We start from the raw sequence: 21,003 nt of genomic DNA, 5'->3' as shown, positions 1-21,003 counted from the left end.
ACCCCCCCCCATTATTTTGCTTTGTCCAACTTCAGTGTAATAATTTTTCTTTGCCTTATTAGATTTTTTATATTTGGTTGTTATCTCTTAGAAGACTTTCTTTTCTGATGAGAGATATAAGGGTAGTGGTTCTGGAAGGAAAGGTAGGTGGGGAGATACCAGAAAGAATACAGTGATGGGAAATTATAATCAGGATACTTTGCATGAAAAAGTATCTATATTCATAAAAAAGAAAGAATAACCAGAAAAAACTAGTAAAAGTTATATATCATAATGTAAGTTTCTACATCTTCCCATAAAAAAAATGCCATGTTATGAAATACAGCCTCGGTTTTCTCATCAATTATGAAATTCATTTTTAATTATTGTGGATAGTAGGACAAATTGACTCTTCTTTAATACTCAAGTTGTTATGGAAGAAGAAATTTTGAAATCTAAGAGAATGTTTAGGTTAACGAACAATGTGTGTGTGTGTGTGTGTGTGTGTGTGTGTGTGTGTGTGTGTGTGTTTCTATGTAACTGTACATGTGTATGAAAATATGTGTTTATATGCATGGGTATATGGTATGTGAAAGGCATGATAGTAAAGGCATGAGTAAAAAGAGAAAATTTTCCTTTCTTAACATTATGTTCTTAGTGAAAGAGAATATCTTGCCCCTCCCTTTCCTTTGTCCAGTCACTGTCACTCTTCTTGAGATCTAATTTTCAAGTTAAGAGACATTTATTTTTTTTTTATTTTTGTACATATTAATGTATAGGTGTCATGTAAACACAAAATACTTGGTCCAAAAATGAATTAATTTTGTGTGAATTCCTCTTTATTACTAATTAAATTAAAGTTAATCATCATTTAAGTACATTTCTATATACTCTCCACTGTAACGATTTAGTATGTAACACAACCTTACTGTATAAGTTATACTGGAAAGTGATATTAGATGTTAATATATAAAATTTAGAGTAATGCATAGCTATGATCCAATGCAACAACAAGCGTGGCTATAAAGAAGGAAACCAGCCTTACAGGTATTGTAATGTCAGATCACAATGTTTGGTCTATAAGAATGAATTGTGGGCCAAATTTTATTGTTTTATTTTTTTATTTTATTTTACAATACAATTCAGTTCTACATATCAGCCACAGATTCCCTTGTTCTCCCCCATCTGCCCCCCTCCTCTTACCACAAACCTACCCCCTATTTCCACTTCCTCCAGGGCAAAGCCTCCCCCGAGGACTGAGATCAACCTGGTAGACTCAGTCCAGGCAGGTCCAGTCCCCTCCTCCCAGTCCTAGCCTAGCACCCTGCATAAGCCCTAGGTTTCAAACAGCCAACTCTTGTGATGAGCATAGGACCCAGTCCCACTGCCTGGATGCCTCCCAAACAGAACAAGCCAATCAACTGTCTCACCAATTCAGTGGGCCTGATCCACGTGGGTGCCCCTCAGCCATTGGTTCATAGTTCATGTTTTAAAACTCTACTTTGCAGTTTATTTTCTGCCTTTACTCATGACACAAAATACATATTTGAGAACAAAAATGTCAGGGTAGTCTTATTGGGAAGTATGTTCTAATGATAAAGAACATCTAATGAGTATTTTCAATTTTGAAATGCACATTCCTGAACATTTGAAAAGAATTTCTCTCAGGTCTTAACAAAATAATGTAGCACTTTGGGGCAAAGATGCAAATAAGCAGCCCTGCACTGGAGGCCAAGATACAGAACACCTCCACTGCCACCATAGCCTTGCCCTTGGTGCTATGGTATACAGGGAGGAAGGTGATCCAGACACTACAGAAAACCAGCATACTGAATGTCAGGTACTTGGCTTCATTGAATGTGTCAGGCAGATTTCTAACCAAGAAAGCTACAGTGAAACTTCCCATGGCAATGCAGCATAAGTATCCCAGAACACAATAGAAGGCAATAATTGATCCTTTGTTACAGACAATCAAAATGTGTTCTTTTTCAATATGTATGTCAACATCAACAAATGGTGGGGAAGTTCCCAGCCAGATCCCACATAAAATCAGCTGAATCACAGTGCAAATTGGAATGATGAAGTTAGGTGCCCCTGACACCAGCAGCCACCTCATCCTTCTACTTGGAGTAGTAACCTTGAAGGCCAGTACTACTGTAATTGTCTTGGCCAAGACAGTAGAAGCAGCCACAGTGAACACCACAGCAAATATGGACTGCTGCATGAAGCATGTGGCCATATTGGGTTTGCCGATGAAGAGCAAGGAACATAGAAAGCAAAAGATGAGGGAGATGAGTAGAACATAACTCAGAGCTCGGTTGTTGGCCTTGACTGTGGGAGTGTCCTTGTGTTTCAAAAAGACACCCAGTACAAAAGCTGTGAGAATAGAAAAACACAGAGCCAAGCAGGCTAGAGACATTCCCAAAATGTCTTCATAACCCAGAAATGCCACCACTTTTTTGAGACAGTGATTTCCTTCAGGGTTGGCATAGTGATCATCAGGGCACTTTAAACACTGATCCATGTCTGGTACAAGAGTAAATATATATCCAAGTTTAATATTTCTTAGAATTTTACAGAACATATTACATTAATGCATTAAAAAATTCTTCTTAATTTAGTTTAATTTTTTGAGGTAGACAGAAAGTTAGCTTTTTTATTTAAGAATTAATAGTGGTAGCAAAATCTAACTTTTTAATGCACAATTTTGAAAATCTGTTGTTTGCATTTTTTCATTTACAGTAAAGACATTTTAGTTGTTTGCCAGAATTAATGGCATGTAACAGAATATGTTTACACAATAAAACATCTTATTGAGTACAATACAGAAACACATATTTATTCTTAACAATTCAGAAATTTTAAAGCATAAAATCATAAAACCAAGTTCTTCCCTAGATATTTTTGTCTGTCTATCAACTGCAAGGCAAGTACTATATATCAATGTCCTTTTGTAACTTCTTGTGTACTGAAACACAAACAACCCCATATATTGCTTAAAAGAAGGCATGAAAAAATGTCAGGGAATGCAGAAGATCCATGAATCTTTGACCACCTAAATCTCTACATGTTAATGATATCACATTTATTATTTGGTTTATTATATATTTGCTAATAAAGAGAATCTACCAGTTTACTAATTTCTCTAAGATTGGACCATTGATAGAAAAATATTTATTGAGAAAACAACATGATGGAGATACTTTCCATATTTTCAAATAAAACCATTTTATTCATTTATTTTACTTCCAGACCACAGTTTCCTTTCCTTTCTCTATTCCCCTTTCCTCGCACAGCTCCACTCTCCCCCCACAATCCATGTCTCCTCTGTTTATTTTCAGAAAGGTGCATGACTTCCATGGGTTCTAAGGAAGCCTGACATATCAAGATGAGGTAGGACTAGGCTCGGCCCCTAAGGACATAGATAAGGCACACAATAAGGGATAGAAGGAAGAGCTCTCTTCCACCTATATCATGTAATTTCTAACATATTTTTCCCTGCATTCAATTGAATGGATCAACAAATCAAACTTGAAAGTAATAATATTATTCTAATTAGGAGTCTTTCCATTCAAGACTAAATCACATTCAAATAGCTTTTGTTCTCTCATAAATTAATATGTGATGTTATCCAAATAATTGTACAAAAACATTCATATTTTATTTTTCTAATCATTGTATAATTATTATTTGCTATAAAATATTTTATTTTGATTATTTTAAAATACACATAAGCAGTTACTAATTTTCAAATATTTGTACATTAATTTTATTTTCAATTACACTAAAGTTAATATATGTAAACCATAGTTTTCATCAATTTATTTTCTACTTAGTATTCTGTGACACTGTTTTTCCCATTATTCACTAGGTCCTCTACAAAATATGTTTAACATTTCAATGGAATTTTTTGTATGTAAACTCTACTTGTATCTCCATGTTACTTACATTCAAATTATTTAGAACAATTCTTGTCTTCAGATTAAATAAAGCAGCAATTTTATTTTTTAGGTTTGTGTTATTACTCCCAAAGCAATTAATTCCTTTTTTTAGTTACCTGTTGTGGTACATATAACATCACTATCAAATGTTCCCTGGGTGCCTTGTCACTAAGTCGATATTCCCACCTATTCAATCTGAAAAGTTTACAGGAATACCTCCTTTCAAATTGAAATATGAAAATAAATGTTTCAATTTTGATTATATTTGTTGTCTAGACACTAACCTGTGGACTAGTCTACAAATGAAAATACAATCAACAAATTGACAGCATGATCTGCCATTGGACACATGAGAAAATGCATGCCTGTTAATCAGGAAACATCATCCATGACCATCTACAAGTTATCACAAATATCATAGATGCTATGTAAATAAGCATGTGCAGCTCCCATGTCTTAGAAAAGAAGAGAATATTAGATATATTATGAAGGACTAGATTACAGACTGAAATAAATGCTATAGTGATATTTAGTACACTAAATCAGTTTCCAAATGAAACTACTACATGAATAGTTGCTGGAGTAACAATTCAAATATGTGTCTCAGGACATGGGTTGTGATGCTCAGAGGCAGAATTGCTGCTCATTTGATTGCATGACGAAATTTATCTATTATATTCCCAGAAGGTGTCATTGAGACAACAGAAATTAATCTAATGAATCTGTTCGTATGTTGTACATTTACCTGACATGTTGGAAATCTCATTTTCTGGGCAAGGGATACAATCAAAACAGCACACAGCCTTTCCCTGCTGAGGGGATTTTCTGTATCCTGGACTGCAAGGTATACTGCAAATTGAGGATGGAATCTGAGGAAAATAACAAATGGAATATAATAAAAACGTCTTATCTACTTGGGAATAGTGAGAGAAATTTAGAACATGGTACTATTGAAAAACACCCTTTTACAAATATGCAAATAAATAAAAAGTAACATTTATTTCATATTGTGATTATATATTATAGATGTATTATGATTTATATAATGATAAACTTGTATGTATATGTGTTTATATTTAATTTATATTTATCTATCTATCATATAAATAGATACATAGACATCTAAATATGTAGCTATGATGTTGGAAGACATTGCTGTCTGGTAAATATCAAAGCCTCTCCATGGCCTGGTAGCTTATCACAATAGCTCCATAACATGGGGCTCCCTTCCCCCAGAAGAATTTCCTGCCCCTACCCCTGCCCTTATTTGGAGAATGTACCTGAGCCTGTGGGAATGAAAAGCTGTCTCTAAACCAGATGCCTATCTCTAAAGCAGATGCTGATTCATCTTTGGCTTGAACTTTGGCACAGATTCCTTTTAGAAGATTTGTGCTGGGAGTACTGCTGTAGGACCCAACTGCCACAGAATAAGGCTTGTGATCACAATGTGCCACTTAATGGAAATTATTTTTGTCTTAGGCTCCCCAATCTTATATATTCCCTATACTCTGATTTAAGTTGAGCTGATTCTTCAAAGTCTGTCTCCTGAAGAGCTGTCTCTGTTCGTGTTCAAGGGCTATGTGCAAAGTTCTGTCAGAGCTATGACTTTGCCCTCTCAACCTTGTGGCAAACAAGAAAAGAGTAAAAGTGGACCCCTCACAAATTATGAATATTCATACTACTGAAATAAAATGTGTCCTGAAAGAAAAATCTAGAAATGTGAGAAATAAGTATGTGAATATATTTGAAAATACTCTATTTCAGGAAGGTGCTGAAAGCAACTTTGAGACTTTGGTTACTTATGTTGCTTGTAGAGTTGTACAAGTAAGTCCAACAAACCTGCCTAAGGTCTATGTTCCACTTTATCATCTCTTCAGACATATACAATTGTGGACCATGTGGCAAATGTTTGGAAAACTTTCCTATTTTCACCTTAAGTCCAAGATTAGGGAAAAACTCAATGCTGTAGTGAATGTCATACTCCACATACTGCTTTTCTTTCTGATTCATGTTCACTTGGTCTCCAACAGGGTTTATAAATTGTATGTTCTTCAGGAAATGGACCATCTGAAACATTAATTATTTTAGGTTCAAGTATGCCTACACATTCGAACAAATAATTTGAAGTGTAGATTGCCTCTAATTTTCATTAATATGTCTAGAAATGTGACTTAATACCAAGTACTCATATAGTAGATGGAAAAACCCACATAAGGATAACAACAACATTATGATTTGGAAATAGTAGCTTGTCATTGATGTTAATTATCTAACACACGCCTCCATGAATGCTATTCCTGGATAGTAGATAAATATTACCCATAATGTTTCTTCTAAATGATAGTTGACAATTAGCTAAGGAACTGAGATTTGTATTATGATAATACAAATGTGGAAGAATTTCTTACTGTTATTTAGGATCCACTTAATTGCTGACACACATTTTGATCACATAAGAGAACATTCATCTCCTTCTTGGCTTTCAAGTTTTCATGAGAAAGAAATATATTTTTATTTCTAATATTAAAAATATGTATATCTAAAAAAAGTATTATGGGAAACATTCTTGGCATAGATCAGGAATATCTATCTGAGTGTCAGTGTTGGCTGGATTAAGGCCTATAAACAATTAATTTCCCATGACACTCTGTCTAAGAGTACACAAATTGTTGTATATGATAGAAATGACCCTGAAATTCTTAGGTAGAACCAACATCAACCATTATGAAATTATATTTACAACACTACATTACATTCATTAGAATACATATTACCTGCCAAGAGTCAAACTCCAGTTTTTCCCCAGAATACTTTGACAATGTATCTACTTCTTGTAGCATCATCTCATGGAGTGCATGGGCCACAGCATGCACAGTATTGTATACAACATAACCCGTACCACTCACAGATGTTTCAAAATGGTGCTGGAATAACCACTGCAATCGTTTTTCTATTGAGCAATTCTTAAGGTTCATAGAATTAAATGAAGTCAGAGAACAATTAAAATTAATCCACCACATTTTAGCAAGAAATAAATCACTACTATACTTGGAAGTATCTGCTGACTCAATAAATTTTTTAAAACCAGGTAATTCTGAAGAGTGAATTAAAAATGTAAAGGTCCCATAGAAGGAATCAAGAAGGAATCTGTCATTATGTGTCATCATATCCCACTGTGAAGTAGTGACCCAGATCCTCTGAAGGTGTGCTAGTCTGTAGAATTTAAGGTTAAGTTGCAGATGAGAATCTTTGTCTCCATAAATGATAACAATTTTGGCTGATGACGTTGTAATCTCATTATAATAAATATTTACATTTTTCCGGAATAATATTTTATCTTCCATAATAATATGCACAAAGGCTAAGCACAAACTGTTTCTTTGCATCTCTCTTCTCAATTCTGAGAGAAATTCAAGTCCTAGATCATCATCTGAAATGATTGCTCCAACCCAGTTCCATCTGAAATATACCACCAATGATACCATGGCCAAAGCCTGAGATGTGTCCTTAGGCGCCATCTGGTAGAGATGTGGAAACTGTTCATGGCTGCTCAGGAGAGGATGAAATGGTCCATAGTAAAGCTGAATGACATACAAGAGACAATAAATTGAAGAAGGTGCAATATATAATGATTAGTTTAAAACTAATTGTGTTCATCATACACTGGAAATATTAGGGCATGTAGATTTTCATCTCATTATTAAATCTTATGTAATTTCTTGTGAATATCTTTAAAAGTACAGATGAACTAAGTCTGCTACTGAAATACTTCAAATTTCTCCTTTTTCTTGGGTCTAATTGTGCTAAAGTACTGGTATGTGTCAATGCTTTCTGAGTATATATGCTTAGAATTCTATGTATCAAAATACACACATATATACTTTTTTCTTTAATCAGCCTTGGTATCTGAAAATCAGGATGAAAGGAAACAATGTTTCATTAAAACTAACTCACCCATGCTTACCTCTGGTCTATTGGTGATATACAGCAGTGGCCCAAGCATAGCAGATGATAACCAAATTGGACCTGTAAGTACGATTAAATATCTTCTCTGATTTATACAGTAGTAGTTAGGAAGAAATTCACCTATTTTTGTGGATAAACTATTCATTCTCCAATCATCCAGGAGGTTACATTCGACTTTAACTAATAGAGAAATGTTGGGTAGAATATGAGGGTCTTTGTTGATATTTTCAAGAGCAAAATAAAGAGACAAAATCAAGTGGATATTTTTATATGTCAACCTGAAAAGTAAGCACAGAGATCATTAGAGATGGGGCTCCAAACATGGTAATATTAAATTAAAATAATAGTTTTTATGTATTTATTGCTTGCTTTTTCAATTACTTTAATGACACAAGCCCTATTACTGTGCTGCGTAATGAGATTTCTGGAATTTTGGAAGGATTTTTCAATAATTAGGAGGTGTATATCATTCATGTGGGATGCTTTGATTTGAACTTTCTTACAATTTTATTCCTTTGTGTGTGATCACAGAAAAAAATGGTACCAAAAGACATTTAATCTACTTATTCCTCTATTGTAGAATTAAAGTCAATAACATAAATGGAAACTAGGTGGATATTATCTTCTATCCAGATTGTGATAGATTTTTACAAAGAAGCAACCATTGACAAGGCTCTGAATTAGTTATGATTATAAGGAATGGGTTAAAAAATATATCCATATGTATCACAATCTCTGAAAATATTTAAATTTATAAGCAATATAGACAGCATAATTATTTTTAATTTTTCTCTTTATTTGTTTCATCTTTGTCCTTTTCCATTCCATTTGATGCTCTATAATCTTCAGTGATATGTTATTGTTTATAACAATGATCATTTATGTGAAGAATATGCCCTCTTCACATGGGCCCTTCCTGGGGGACGTCTTTTGTATACTGTGAATATATATTGCTCTGACTGGTTGATAAATGAAGCTGTTTGGCCTATGGGAAGTCAGGTTATAGGTGGGTGGGAAATTGAAGAGAGACACTAGAAGAAGAAAGGCAGAGTGGAAGAGTAGCCATCCTACTGTTCAGAGAGCAGCATGCAATGGCACAAACATAAAGCCATGGAACATATGGTGACATATAGATTAATAGAAATGGGCTGAGTTTAGCTATAAAAGCTAGCCAGCAAGAAAATTGAGTTATAGGTCATGGCCATACACAGTTCATAATTAATATAAGCCTCTGTATGTTTATTTGGTTCTGAGCTGCTGTGGAACCATGAGAGAAACAGGAAAACTGCTAGATACAGGCCCTCAGGTTGATGTTGAACAATTTAATTTATATTTGTTTATCTGAACATGCTAGTCTTGTTTCTAGTTTCCTTTTGCTTTGTGCTAATTATTAAATATTTTCTTTCTCTGATATCTTTACTTTTAATCTCCATGAAGATCATCTCATATCAATAGTGGAGAGGGTGAGTGAACTGGCTTACATCAGTAATCATATTCGTGAATAACTTAACTGTCAGCATAGAGCCTTCATCCAGTAACTGATGGAAGCAGATGTAGAAATTCACAGCCAAGTACCAGGCTGAGCTCCCAGAGTCCAGTTGAAGACCGAGAAAAGAGGGATTCCTAGAGCAAGGGGCATCAAAATCATGATGGGGAAAGGTACAAGTGGGAACCCATGAACTGTGGGTCAATAGCTGTGGATCCTCTGTGGAATTGGACTAGGCCCTCTGTATGGGTGCGGCAGTTGTGTAGCTTGACCTGCTTAAGGAGCCCCAGTTGTAGGATCAAGATCTGTCCTCTGTCCACATGTGGGCTTTGGAGACCAGTACCTCTGGTTGGACACCTTATACAACCTTGGTCCAGAGGGAGGGGCTTAGACCAGCCTCTACTGAATGTACCAGGCTCTGCTGACTCTGTATGGAAGGCCTTGCCTTGGAGGAGGTGGGAATGGGGGGTGAGAAAGCTGGCGGGAAGAAGAAGGGAGGAGAGGGGAAATCTGTTGTTGGTATGTAAAAAAATAGAGAATTTCTTAATAAGAAAAAAGAAAATAATATATAAATTTGTTAATAATTTGTCTCATTGTCTGTTTTCCTTTGATTCTGCTTTTGTTTCCTCTTATGTATATTCTATTGCTTTAGGACAATGTTCCATATCTGAGTGCACTAGCCTATTCTGTTGTTCTACAGCTAGTAATCAATTGAATGCATAGTATATTTGCCCTAGAATTTGTGGTTCTAATGTTTGAATAATTTTACTCTGAAGTTTTTCTATTCTTCTATTTCTTAAACTTTTCTCTTGGATTCAGAAATAACCAAGCCTGAAATGTTTTTAGTACTCCGCCATTTCAGATGGGTTTTATTGATGTATGGTATTTTCTGATTTAAATTTGGATTCTCTAGTTCAAACAATGAAGTTACTATTGTATAATATTAATATCTAAAATTACTAAAATCCATTTTTCCAAATAAAGTTTCAGAATTTATAATTGTTCTTCTTTTGGATTCAAGTAATCAATTTCCATGAACTCTTACTATTAATTTGTTTTTGATTAAAGGTTTCTATCTCATATCTTTGACCAATTAGTGATTTACATACATTAAAAAAAATCATTTTTCCAAGTAACATCATTGAATTTTACACATATCCTAATATGATTGATCCAGTGCTGGATTTTCATTTTAATCTATGGACAATTTGGAGTATATCTGAATATTATTTCCCCTTCAATTCACCACATTGCCCTTTGTTCCAAAGCATGAGTGTGATAAGATAGTGTCGAAATTGAAAACTGTTGTTTTCAAGCCCAAAATTTTGTTGCTGCCATTTTTTCTAAGCCAAGAAATATTCCTTTAATGTCAGTATTTCTATTTGTTATCCCTACTGAGGTAATCCTCATTTCTTATCTAGTTCCATTCCTCTGTGTTTTTGTAAGTATCACTTGCCTTATTAAAAGTCATGAATTTGTGGATTATGTAAACCCTTTATACATTTATAACAGAAATAATCTAGTAACAAATCTCATTCACTACAGGAAAATATCCAAGTATAGATAAATATAGGCCATTAATAAATTCTTGAAAAGTAAGATTCAATTTTCTTTAAGAGTATGACCCATAGTGTATCATTTATTGACTAGTGGAAGGACTCATGTACAAAATTAATCAGAAGCACAAAATATACTTGGTGGCTTAATAAAAAGAGAGTAGTGAATGATAGGAATAAATATCACCAAATTACATTATACTCAACTCTTAACCAACTCATAAACATAGTACCTAATGCAATTAGCTTCAAATCATGACAGCTTTATTTTAGTTCACAATTTTTGAGATTTAACTTTATGTGAATGCAGGTTAATTGATATTTTTGGCAGCATTATGCATCTAGGTTGGAGAGAGTGAAGGCCAAAGCATTTACATAATGTCTTGGGTAAACAATAAAAAACAGTAGAAAATGAATTAGGATTCCACAATTCCAATAGAATATCTTATCCCCATATCAAGTGTGCCACATATAAACATTGTTCAAGAATTTTAGCGACCCTCAAATCAAATCTATAATAATTTTTAGTATATGAAGAAATAAAATGCAGTCTCATAGCTGCAATTGGACCAGGAGAGCCTTTATCCAGTAATAAATGGATGCAGATGCAGAGAGATCTACAACCAGGCACCTAGCTGAGCTCCAGGAATCCAGTTGAACTCACAAACTTGGACAGCTGTGGAACCTACATGGAACCAGACTGGACCCTCTTCATACCAGAGACAGTTGTGTAGCTGGGTCTGTTTTGAAGGGCTCCTGGCAGTGTGATCAGGGTCTATCCTTGGCAAATGAGCTGGATTTCTGGATCCCATTACCTATGGCCAGACACTTGATACAGCAGGGAGAGGTTTGGTCCTGCCTGAAATGAATGTACAGGGCTTAGTTGCACCCCTTCCATGGCAAAAATTACCCTGTTGGTAGAGGGGTTGAAGGATAAAGGATAAAAGATGGTGGTGTTGGAAGGAGAGAGAATGTGAGGACAAATAAGAGGGGGATCTGTGGTTGGTACATAATGAAATAAAAAAATAAGAAAAAGAAATAAAATACATACAATATAAATACCCTTTCCATCTTCAATCAATCCAATCACAAATTCTAATGAATGACTGAAGTCACAATGTAAAAAACCTCTGAGTTGTCACAAAATATTGATTATGAGTGACATCAAAGGAGTTGGAATATGTGAAATCTGATTTATTATATTATACACCAAAAATGCTGATTCAACTCTGAAGTAACCTAGGAAGACTGGTCAACAAATAATCATTTTTAGTGATTCCATTTTGAAAACTGTGGATTCCAAATTTGGTCTGATATAATGAAGCAACACTTCAATTCAAATTTAAAATGAACTTATAGCAAACATTTCATTTTAACAATATAATTTGTCATAATATCAATTATGATTGTTTTATAAGGCCCAAGGAAAGAAGCAATGACTAGAGTTGTCACATATTGACATATGAAACAGTCAAACATGTTTATATATATAAATCACATGAACATTTCCTCTGGGATCCAATACAAATCAAATTCAAATGATATTTACCCAATTTGTAAGCTGTCTTTGAAATGAAAGATGTAAAATAAAACAGAGAGAATGTTGGAGAATGTTTCATGCAGTTTTAGCTTATAAAATTCAGGGATAATCACAATAATTTCAAAGATGATTTTTCAAATTAAAGAAGCTAAAATTTGGAAGATGCTTACGAACCGCAATGGGTGAAAATGTTTTAAATTAAGTGTGTAATATAGAGTTATCTGACAACAATATAAAATATAATAAAAATATTACTAATAATTATTTAGGTATAATGCCTATTCATAACACAAAAATTTAAATGAAATAAACATTTGAAATATATATGAATATACATGGTTTGTATACATGTATAAATATATATATTTACCTGAATTATACTTGTGTTTTAGAAGGGCATAGATTATTCCCTTCACTATAAAATTAGATCTCAATTCAACATGACAAAAGAACATGTAGGTAACTTTCCCCAAATTTTTTATTTCTACAACATCATTTTCTTTATCAACTATTATATTCATTTTCATGATAGACCCATCCCAATACTAGTAAAAATAATGATAGTACCTATATGCTGTGTTAGCACAACGTATGAACAGCGATAAGACATGTGAAGACATATTCTTCTATGATATTTTATGTAATAAATATATACTTCAAAGAGTATCAGATAATTCAATGCAGTTTTTGAAAGTATGTTTATTTACTTGCAGAAAATCATGGATATGATCAGTACCATTTAGCAACTTGTTTTATCTCTGTTGTTTTTATGCCTACATAATCCTTTTCTTGCCTTAACAAACATTCCAGTAATCTTATCTAGAGAGATCACGTCACTGACCAGTGTTTAGCCATAAACTGATGAAATTTAAGAACAAATAAAAGGGAAATTGCAAATTCTCTCATCTCTACTTCTACGAAGAGTTTTTCTCCAACTTAAAGTACTCTAGTGACTGATAGCAACATAACAAAACTGTGCCTAACTTGAGTGAATATTTTCTCACTCAAGCTCTACTGAACCTCCTCTTAGAGGTTTTTTTTTTTTTTTTTCGAGACAAGTTTTCTCTGTGTAGCTTTGTGCCTTTTCCTGGAACTAACTTGGTAGTCCAGGCTGGCTTTGAACTCACAGTGATCTGCCAGCCTCTGCCTCCAGAGTGCTGGGATTAAAGGCATGTGCCACCACCACCCGGCCTCATGTTCCCTTTCACTGTGAAAATTGCTTTGTCAATGTAAGAATATGTGATGTCACTTAAAGTCATTCCTCATTGTCCTTCATCGCTATGGTTATATTTTGCACCAAGACCAGTTTTATTGTTGTTTTACCTTATTTCCTTGAAAATTTCTCACCTCTGCTCCATGATCTGAAACATCATCTTCTGCTATGAATTGCATTCATCTGTATGTTATTAATAAATGAATACAACTTTTGTCTCAAATATTAAAACTTCATTGTGTTATTCCTCACATAGAGTACAATGCCCATCTTGTACATGTATATTACCAGATATTTATAATGTTACCTGTGATAATTTGTTTAGCATTCTACAGGAGACATTGCTACAATTATCCAAATCAAATATCAAATCCAGTACACATCACCAATCCAGTTAAATTATGATCACATCTAAAAATCTACACTATGCTGTACATATTCCCACAACATGTGAACACACTCTTTATAATTAGGAAAAAAGGAAAAGAGAAACAAATGTGGAATAAGTGTCAGAGATTAAAGTTATGGAGCAGAGAATCAAGAAATGAAAATAAAATAGATAGTAAAAGTAATGACCATATTTGTATTTAATAGATTACTTTCAAACTGTGGCATGTGCTACAGACAACACTTTCATTCAAGCTTGACAAGGCTAATATAAAGTCAATATTTACAGTGACATACTATAGTTGAGTTTTTCATTGGGCTGCCAACAAAAAATAATGACAGGGAGACCTATTAATTATAAATGCTCAGCCTTAACTTTGGCATTTTTCTAACTAGCTCTTATAACTTTAATACATTTCTGTTAATTTAGTTCTGCCTTGTGGCTTTATAACCATATTTTTGTAGTGCCCATCTTGCTCGCTATGCATCTCTAGGCGTCTCTGCTTCTTCTTTCCAGCATCCTGTATACCCAAAAATCCTGCCTAGATATATTAGACTTTCTGCTTTTTATTAAACCATAGTGACATGTCTTCACAACATACCCGCTTTAACAAATACACAAACTGTTTCCTGAAATTGTATAGATGACTGTTATACATGAACAACATAAAACTTAAAAGAAAAAACACTGCTGACATTGGCATTAAAAAAAATCTGCCTGTACATGTTCTCAACTGAAACAAAATTTAATGCAAAGAATAAAGTTACCACAGTGAATGATCTTTATGTTTTTATGCTTGATTTTATCCACAAGAGTCATACAGCACAGCAGTTTTGAAATTATGACATAAACAACACTTGAATAAAAATGCAGTATTCTTTTAAGAAATTTACCCATGAAGCATTTAAGAAATACCAAATTCAGCATTCCATCAAAATGGAAAAAACACTGACACAACACTTACAGAAAAGTTTACTCAGCCTCAAAGAAATGGTCTCTTGTCATTACCTTGGATTATGTTTCTTGGAAATATCACTTGGCAACATACAGTAGGAATTGCCAATATAAAGGAAATCTCTCTAATAGAAATATAGACAGGTTATATTATACAGCTTTTAGCCTGAAAATCTGTCTCTAAAAAGATGAATCAGATAACCGTTAAATCAACTGAAATAGTGTAATAATCAGCATAAAAAATAAAATTTGGTCATGTCATAGATAGGAAGGTAGGGCAAAACAGACAGAAAACATGAAGAAGGCCCCATAATTGGGCCTTCTAAGTATTTACATTGATGATCAATCAAAAACAAATAAATAAAATGCACTTACTTCTTATCTAGATTCCTGGTTAAATATTCGTTCTTGATGTGACCATGCTTTGTATAAATAGAAAAAAAACAATCAGTGTCTTTATCTTCACCCCAAGTATGTGGATGTTGAAATCTCAGAAAGCACCTGGGACCCACCAAACTGCAGAAAAGGAAAGAAAGCCTGACAACCAAGAAGACAAACTTCAAATAGAACATCTTTCTAATGTCACCAAGATTGGAACCAAGGCAAAGTGTAATAAGCAGAGATTCACAGAAAACCACGTTTCAGATGTGCCTGTACACATATGTGTCTCTTTTTCTGCTCTAGTAGTCAGAAGTGTATTTTTTTTCCTAATATATTTTTTTCTCAGCTTATTATTCTCTGGAGAACTCTTAAACATACTCAGCTTCAGGGTCTGCATCTGAGTTATTAAGCTCAGGTGCAAGAAAATTTCAGTAATTTTATTTATGTAATTATCTTCATTTCCACATTCCTGTGATTCCCTCCACATCAGTAGACATGAAGGCCCCAGGCTAGATTCCCCCTGAGATATCTATGTATCCACCTAATCCACATGATCTCTATTCTTATCAACATGTGAAATATTTGAAGGACATTGCCTTAGAAATTCCATACCAAGTATGATAGGGAACCAATTCTAGACAGAGTTAACTGTAGACAAACAAATATTACATCTATGCTTGTTTATGATATGGTATGCCTTATCACCTGTTGGTTTCCCTGACATACACAGAGTAGGGAATTTAACACACACACACACACACACACACACTGAGTGGTCACAGGCAACATAAAATCTCCCACAGTTGCTGAGATGAGAGAACCAATAATCATTCTGAAATTATAAATTTCAATCAGTATCTCCATATCAATGCAGAAAGTAAACAGCTTTTTTATAGTTCTATTCATTGGCTGAGTCTCAGTTCCAATTAATTGATATCTCATGATCATATAGTTCTATATCTACAATATTGGTTATTCACATTATTTATTCTTTGAATAGTCTACTACCCCTAATTTACTCCATAATTTTGAATGACTTCTATGTGAATAAAATAGTACAGATCTTTGTTTCTTTTCTTTTTCTTTGTTTGTTTGGTGAGTTGGCATTTTTTTCATTTTTCTTTTAAGAAAATTTCTACTCACTCCACATACTATCCACAAACACACCCTCCTCCCTGCTCCCAACCCCAGCCCTCTTTCTCAAACCACCCCACAAATCCACATCCACCAAATCGAGGTCTCCCATTGGGGAGTCAGCAGAGACTTAGGAGGCAGGCTGGGGAGGCTCTCAGGTATTTTTATTCTTATTGAAAATAACTCCTTTTCTCACAAAATACATCCTGATATGGTTACCCACCATGTACTCCTATAATTTTTCCCACTATCTTGTAACCAGGTCTTTCCTGCTTCTGTTTCTCATTAGAAAAAACACAGTCTTTAAGGGATGATAATATAAGAAAATGTAACTTAATAAATTTAAACTGAAACCAATACATAGAAATTAAATAATATGTAGAAAATGAAGAAAAAAATCTCAATGGAAGTGACAAGAATCAGAAGATCTGTTGGTATAACACATAGAATCTTATAAATACAAATTTATATATACAAAGGAAATGTTGCATAAATATATGGGAAAAATTAAAAATATAAAAGGCAAAAAGAAAATGACAAACTTTCAAAAACTGTAAAGTCCTGACATGGCATTGTGAGACAAGGACTTTTCAAGGATGGCATGGAGTCTGGTTTCTGCTGGCCATGTCCTACTTTGCATGCAGCCAAACCTTAAAAGTTGTTAGGTTGCCCAGTAATATAACCTAGGAATAGTTAATCAATTAGGGATTGCATTTGACTTAGGAATGAGGGCATGAGTCTATATGTTCTTTCAGCTCTAGGTCCCCATTTGGTAGAGACTCATGAAAAACCCATGCATGCTGTGCCAGTGAGTGCACACATTCATCAATCAAGTTGAAATATAGGTTCTTGAATTTTTAGTGTCCTTCATCCTCTCTAGCTTTTATACATTCTGAGAGGAGGCAATTGATATAGTCAATACATTTAGGAGCAAGTGTTTCAATGTTTCTCACTCTGCTACTGTCTTGCTTAGGCTGCAGGAGGAAGTTTCTCTGATGATGACTGAGAAAGGCATTGAACTTCGGGTATAGCAGACCGCCATTCAGAATCTTTTTATTAATATAGATTTTGGAAGAGTTGTATTTGGCTCTACCCTAGGTACTTGGGTAATGTAGTCTGAGGTTCTTGGTCATGCAAGCAGTGTTGAGTATAATTTCTATCTAGTGGAGTATGCCTCAGTCAAATTGGATATTGGTGGGTGACTACAACAACATCTGTCCTGCCATTTAATTAGCATTCAGTATAGGCAGGATAACAGTGTAGTTTAAAGAAGTTGAGGCTGAGGTGTTGTTTTTTCCCCTTTGATGGTATGTAGAATATTTTCCTGCACTGAAGATTCTAGCATATCAGAGTGAATGTTCCATGTAGACACCAGCTTTACATCTCCATTTTCAGCAAGTTGTATAGGTGTTGTCTTCAGCCATGGGACTTTGCAATGAGTGTGTTAAGAACACCACTTGAGGACATACTGGGTTGTTTTGGGTTTGCTGTGGAACCTCATTATTTAATGCTTCAATTAAATGTAACATAATCCTGGGACTGGAAGCTTCATTAGTGAACAAATTATGTCCATTTGGGGCTCTTTCTCCCTTATTATTGGCTGATTTCATTTAGATCACCTCCATGGATGTGTCTATGTTAGGAACCTCCTATTTTAATAGATTTCCAAATAGCACTCAAATGGCCTCCAGTTTAATTGTTTCTCTGTGTATGCACTTCCTATTCCCATACTGTGCCACCCCTCTTGCCATTTGATAATTCCATTCCAGCCCTTTCCACATACATTGTTACCTTTCTATTCTCTGTCCATTTCCTTGGAAAATATGTCTGGCCTTCCTAGTCCCTTATTTTAGACTTGCCTCTCTATGTTTGTGGATTCTAGCTTGCTTGTCACTGACTCAAAAGCTAATATCTACATATAAGCCAATACATACCATATTTATCTATTATACCTGGGCTACCTACTGAAATGATGTACCTGTGAATTTTATGATGTTTTTATATAAATGGCTGAATAATAGTACATTGTATAAATGTACTGCAATTTATTTATTCAAGTATTTGTTGAGAGCCATCTAGGTCATTTCCAATTTCTGCTTATTATGAATAATAAAGAGTAAGCCTACCATCCAATTCCAGTGACATGGGTACCTCCTCCTGGAATGTGCTGTGACCAGAATCACTGGATTAATCCTCACATGTTAGCACAACACTACTTCTTTTGATTGTAGTGATGTCATGTTGAAAAAAAGGAGAAGCCGGGCGGTGGTGGCGCACGCCTTTAATCCCAGCACTCGGGAGGCAGAGGCAGGCGGATCTCTGCGAGTTCGAGGCCAGCCTGGGCTACCAAGTGAGTTCCAGGAAAGGCGCAAAGCTATGCAGAGAAACCCTGTCTCGAAAAAACCAAAAAAAAAAAAAAAAAGAAAAAAAGGAGAATATACCATACTATACTAAAAGTTCATAGTGGTAGGGATTTAGATGGATCAAACCATCAACTTACTTTTATAGAAAAGTTATTGAGAATAATCTTTCTTAGAAAACTATACTTTCTTCCTCACCAACTTCATAAATGCTCTGACTGAATGTGTTTGAGTCCTTGGCCAAAAGGGGTCCAGCTAAAAATGGTTTCAGCTGAAAAGGTTTCAGCTGAAAGATGGATTCTGCCAAAAAGCATTTCTCAACCAAATGGGCCCTTGTTCCTGTGTCCTTGTACCTTTCATACCTTTTCTTGGCCCAGCCATATTACATCCCAACGTTGAAATTAAAGTGTGTGTGCTTCCCAAGTATTAGGATTAAAGGTGTGTGGTCCACTGCCTGGTTCTGTTTCTTTCCTAGAATTAATCAATCTCATGTAATCCAGGGTGGCTTTGAATTCACAGAGATCCAGACAGATCTCTGCCTTCCCAGTCCTAGGTCTAAAGGTGTGTGCCACCACTGCCTGGCATTTATATTTAATCTAGTGGCTTGTTCTATTCTCTGATCTTCAGGCAAATTTTATTAGCATATACAATATATCACTACATTTCCCCTTTTTAGTCTAAAATAAAAGATTATATCTAATATAAAAAACTATGTACAAAAAGTACAAGTGTATACAATATATACAGTCAAGAATTACATTAACAATTTTTCAGTGCTTAGATATTTGACAAATTAAGAGAAAATACTCTATTATTTATCCTACTTTGGTGAGTCTAAATATTACCTAATGTACTCTCTATCCTAACTAGTGTTACCAACCCAAAACTATCTTTTGATATCTTTCAAACCTGTCAACTTTAGAACTCTCTAGTGAGTTTCTTTTCTGAATTTATTAATAAGGAAACTATAACTATCTAGTCTTCAACTCCCTCAGAGACTGGAGAAGGAAATATTAACTGAGTAAGTAGAAAGTGCAAGTAAGCGACTTACAAAAATGTAAGGAATGACAGAAGTAGCTGGCTTCCTGAACAGTCATATAAGTTTATTCTGAAATATTGGGGCATCCATCTTTAGCCTACAGGCCTAGCATACCTCATAAACTCATCTGTCAAGCAGGATTTTTTGAAGGGCTGTCCTATTTTGTCTTGTAATGTTTTTCAGTCCTTTCTTTTATGTCCCATTGTCGCATTTGGACAGCATAATGTCAGCAGTCAAGGCAAGGGCATTGTCTTGTCCAGTGGCTAACTTGTCACAAAGAAAGAGAACTCCATAGAGAATTTATTTAATACCCATCATCTTCTCTGAAGTAGATCGATGCTGCCAAGAGTAGACATGTATCATATATATTAAAATAATGTTATTAAAATGTCCTAAATGCCATATTCTGTAGATCTCTGAAGTATTTGAAGATGACCTGTCTATCTAAAATATGCTTGACCTTGGAAACATACCTAACTGCACTACAAATTCAATTGTAATGACCAACTACTAACTTTTATTTCTTTATATCCTAATTAGTTGGTAATAATAACTTTCAAGGACTAGTAATTTGCATTACATTGTTCCTTGAACTGTATAGGTATACCTTAAACAGGAGTAGAAATACATATATAATATGATCCAACAAAATAGTCTCAAATTTGTATCAAAATTGTGGTGGTATTGTGTTCCCCAAAATATTGTGCACTCTAATAAACTTATCTGTGGTCAGAGAACAGATCAGCCACTCAATATTGAGGCCAGAAAATGGTGGTGCAAAAGCCTTTAATCCTATCACTTGGGAGGCAGAGATCCATCCAGATCTCTGTGAGTTTAAAGCCACATGGGAAACTGCCAGGCATGGTGACTCATGCTTTTAATCCCAAGAAATGAGCATTTAATCCCAGGAAGTGATGGCAGAAAGCAGAAAGGTATTTAAGATATGAGGACAAGGCATTAGAGCTGGTTAAGCTTTTTCAGCTTTTAGCAGCAGTTCAGCTGAAATCCAGTTGGATGAAAACTCAGAGGCTTCCATTCTGAAAGAGGATCAGCTGAGGAACTGGCA

At 34.6% G+C, this 21,003-nt stretch overlaps 1 protein-coding gene across 1 annotated transcript; it reads right to left on the bottom strand.

Annotated features, from left to right (window-relative positions):
* Positions 1 to 1,585: 1,585 nt before the first annotated feature.
* On the bottom strand, positions 1,586 to 15,595 carry LOC102917227 (vomeronasal type-2 receptor 116-like). The gene is made up of 6 exons (XM_076565890.1): positions 15,399 to 15,595; positions 7,885 to 8,164; positions 6,695 to 7,501; positions 5,760 to 5,987; positions 4,666 to 4,789; positions 1,586 to 2,505 (listed from the first exon to the last, which is right to left on the bottom strand). The coding sequence occupies exons 1-6, from the start codon at positions 15,593 to 15,595 to the stop codon at positions 1,586 to 1,588; spliced, it is 2,556 nt and encodes an 851-aa protein (XP_076422005.1).
* Between the last annotated feature and the right edge of the window lie 5,408 nt (positions 15,596 to 21,003).

This window comes from Peromyscus maniculatus, chromosome 1 (assembly GCF_049852395.1).
Source record: "Peromyscus maniculatus bairdii isolate BWxNUB_F1_BW_parent chromosome 1, HU_Pman_BW_mat_3.1, whole genome shotgun sequence".
In the NCBI taxonomy this organism is placed as follows: Eukaryota; Metazoa; Chordata; class Mammalia; order Rodentia; family Cricetidae; genus Peromyscus; species Peromyscus maniculatus.
The sequence above is the reverse complement of the archived record's forward strand: the minus strand, read 5'-3'. Positions and strand labels throughout refer to the sequence as shown.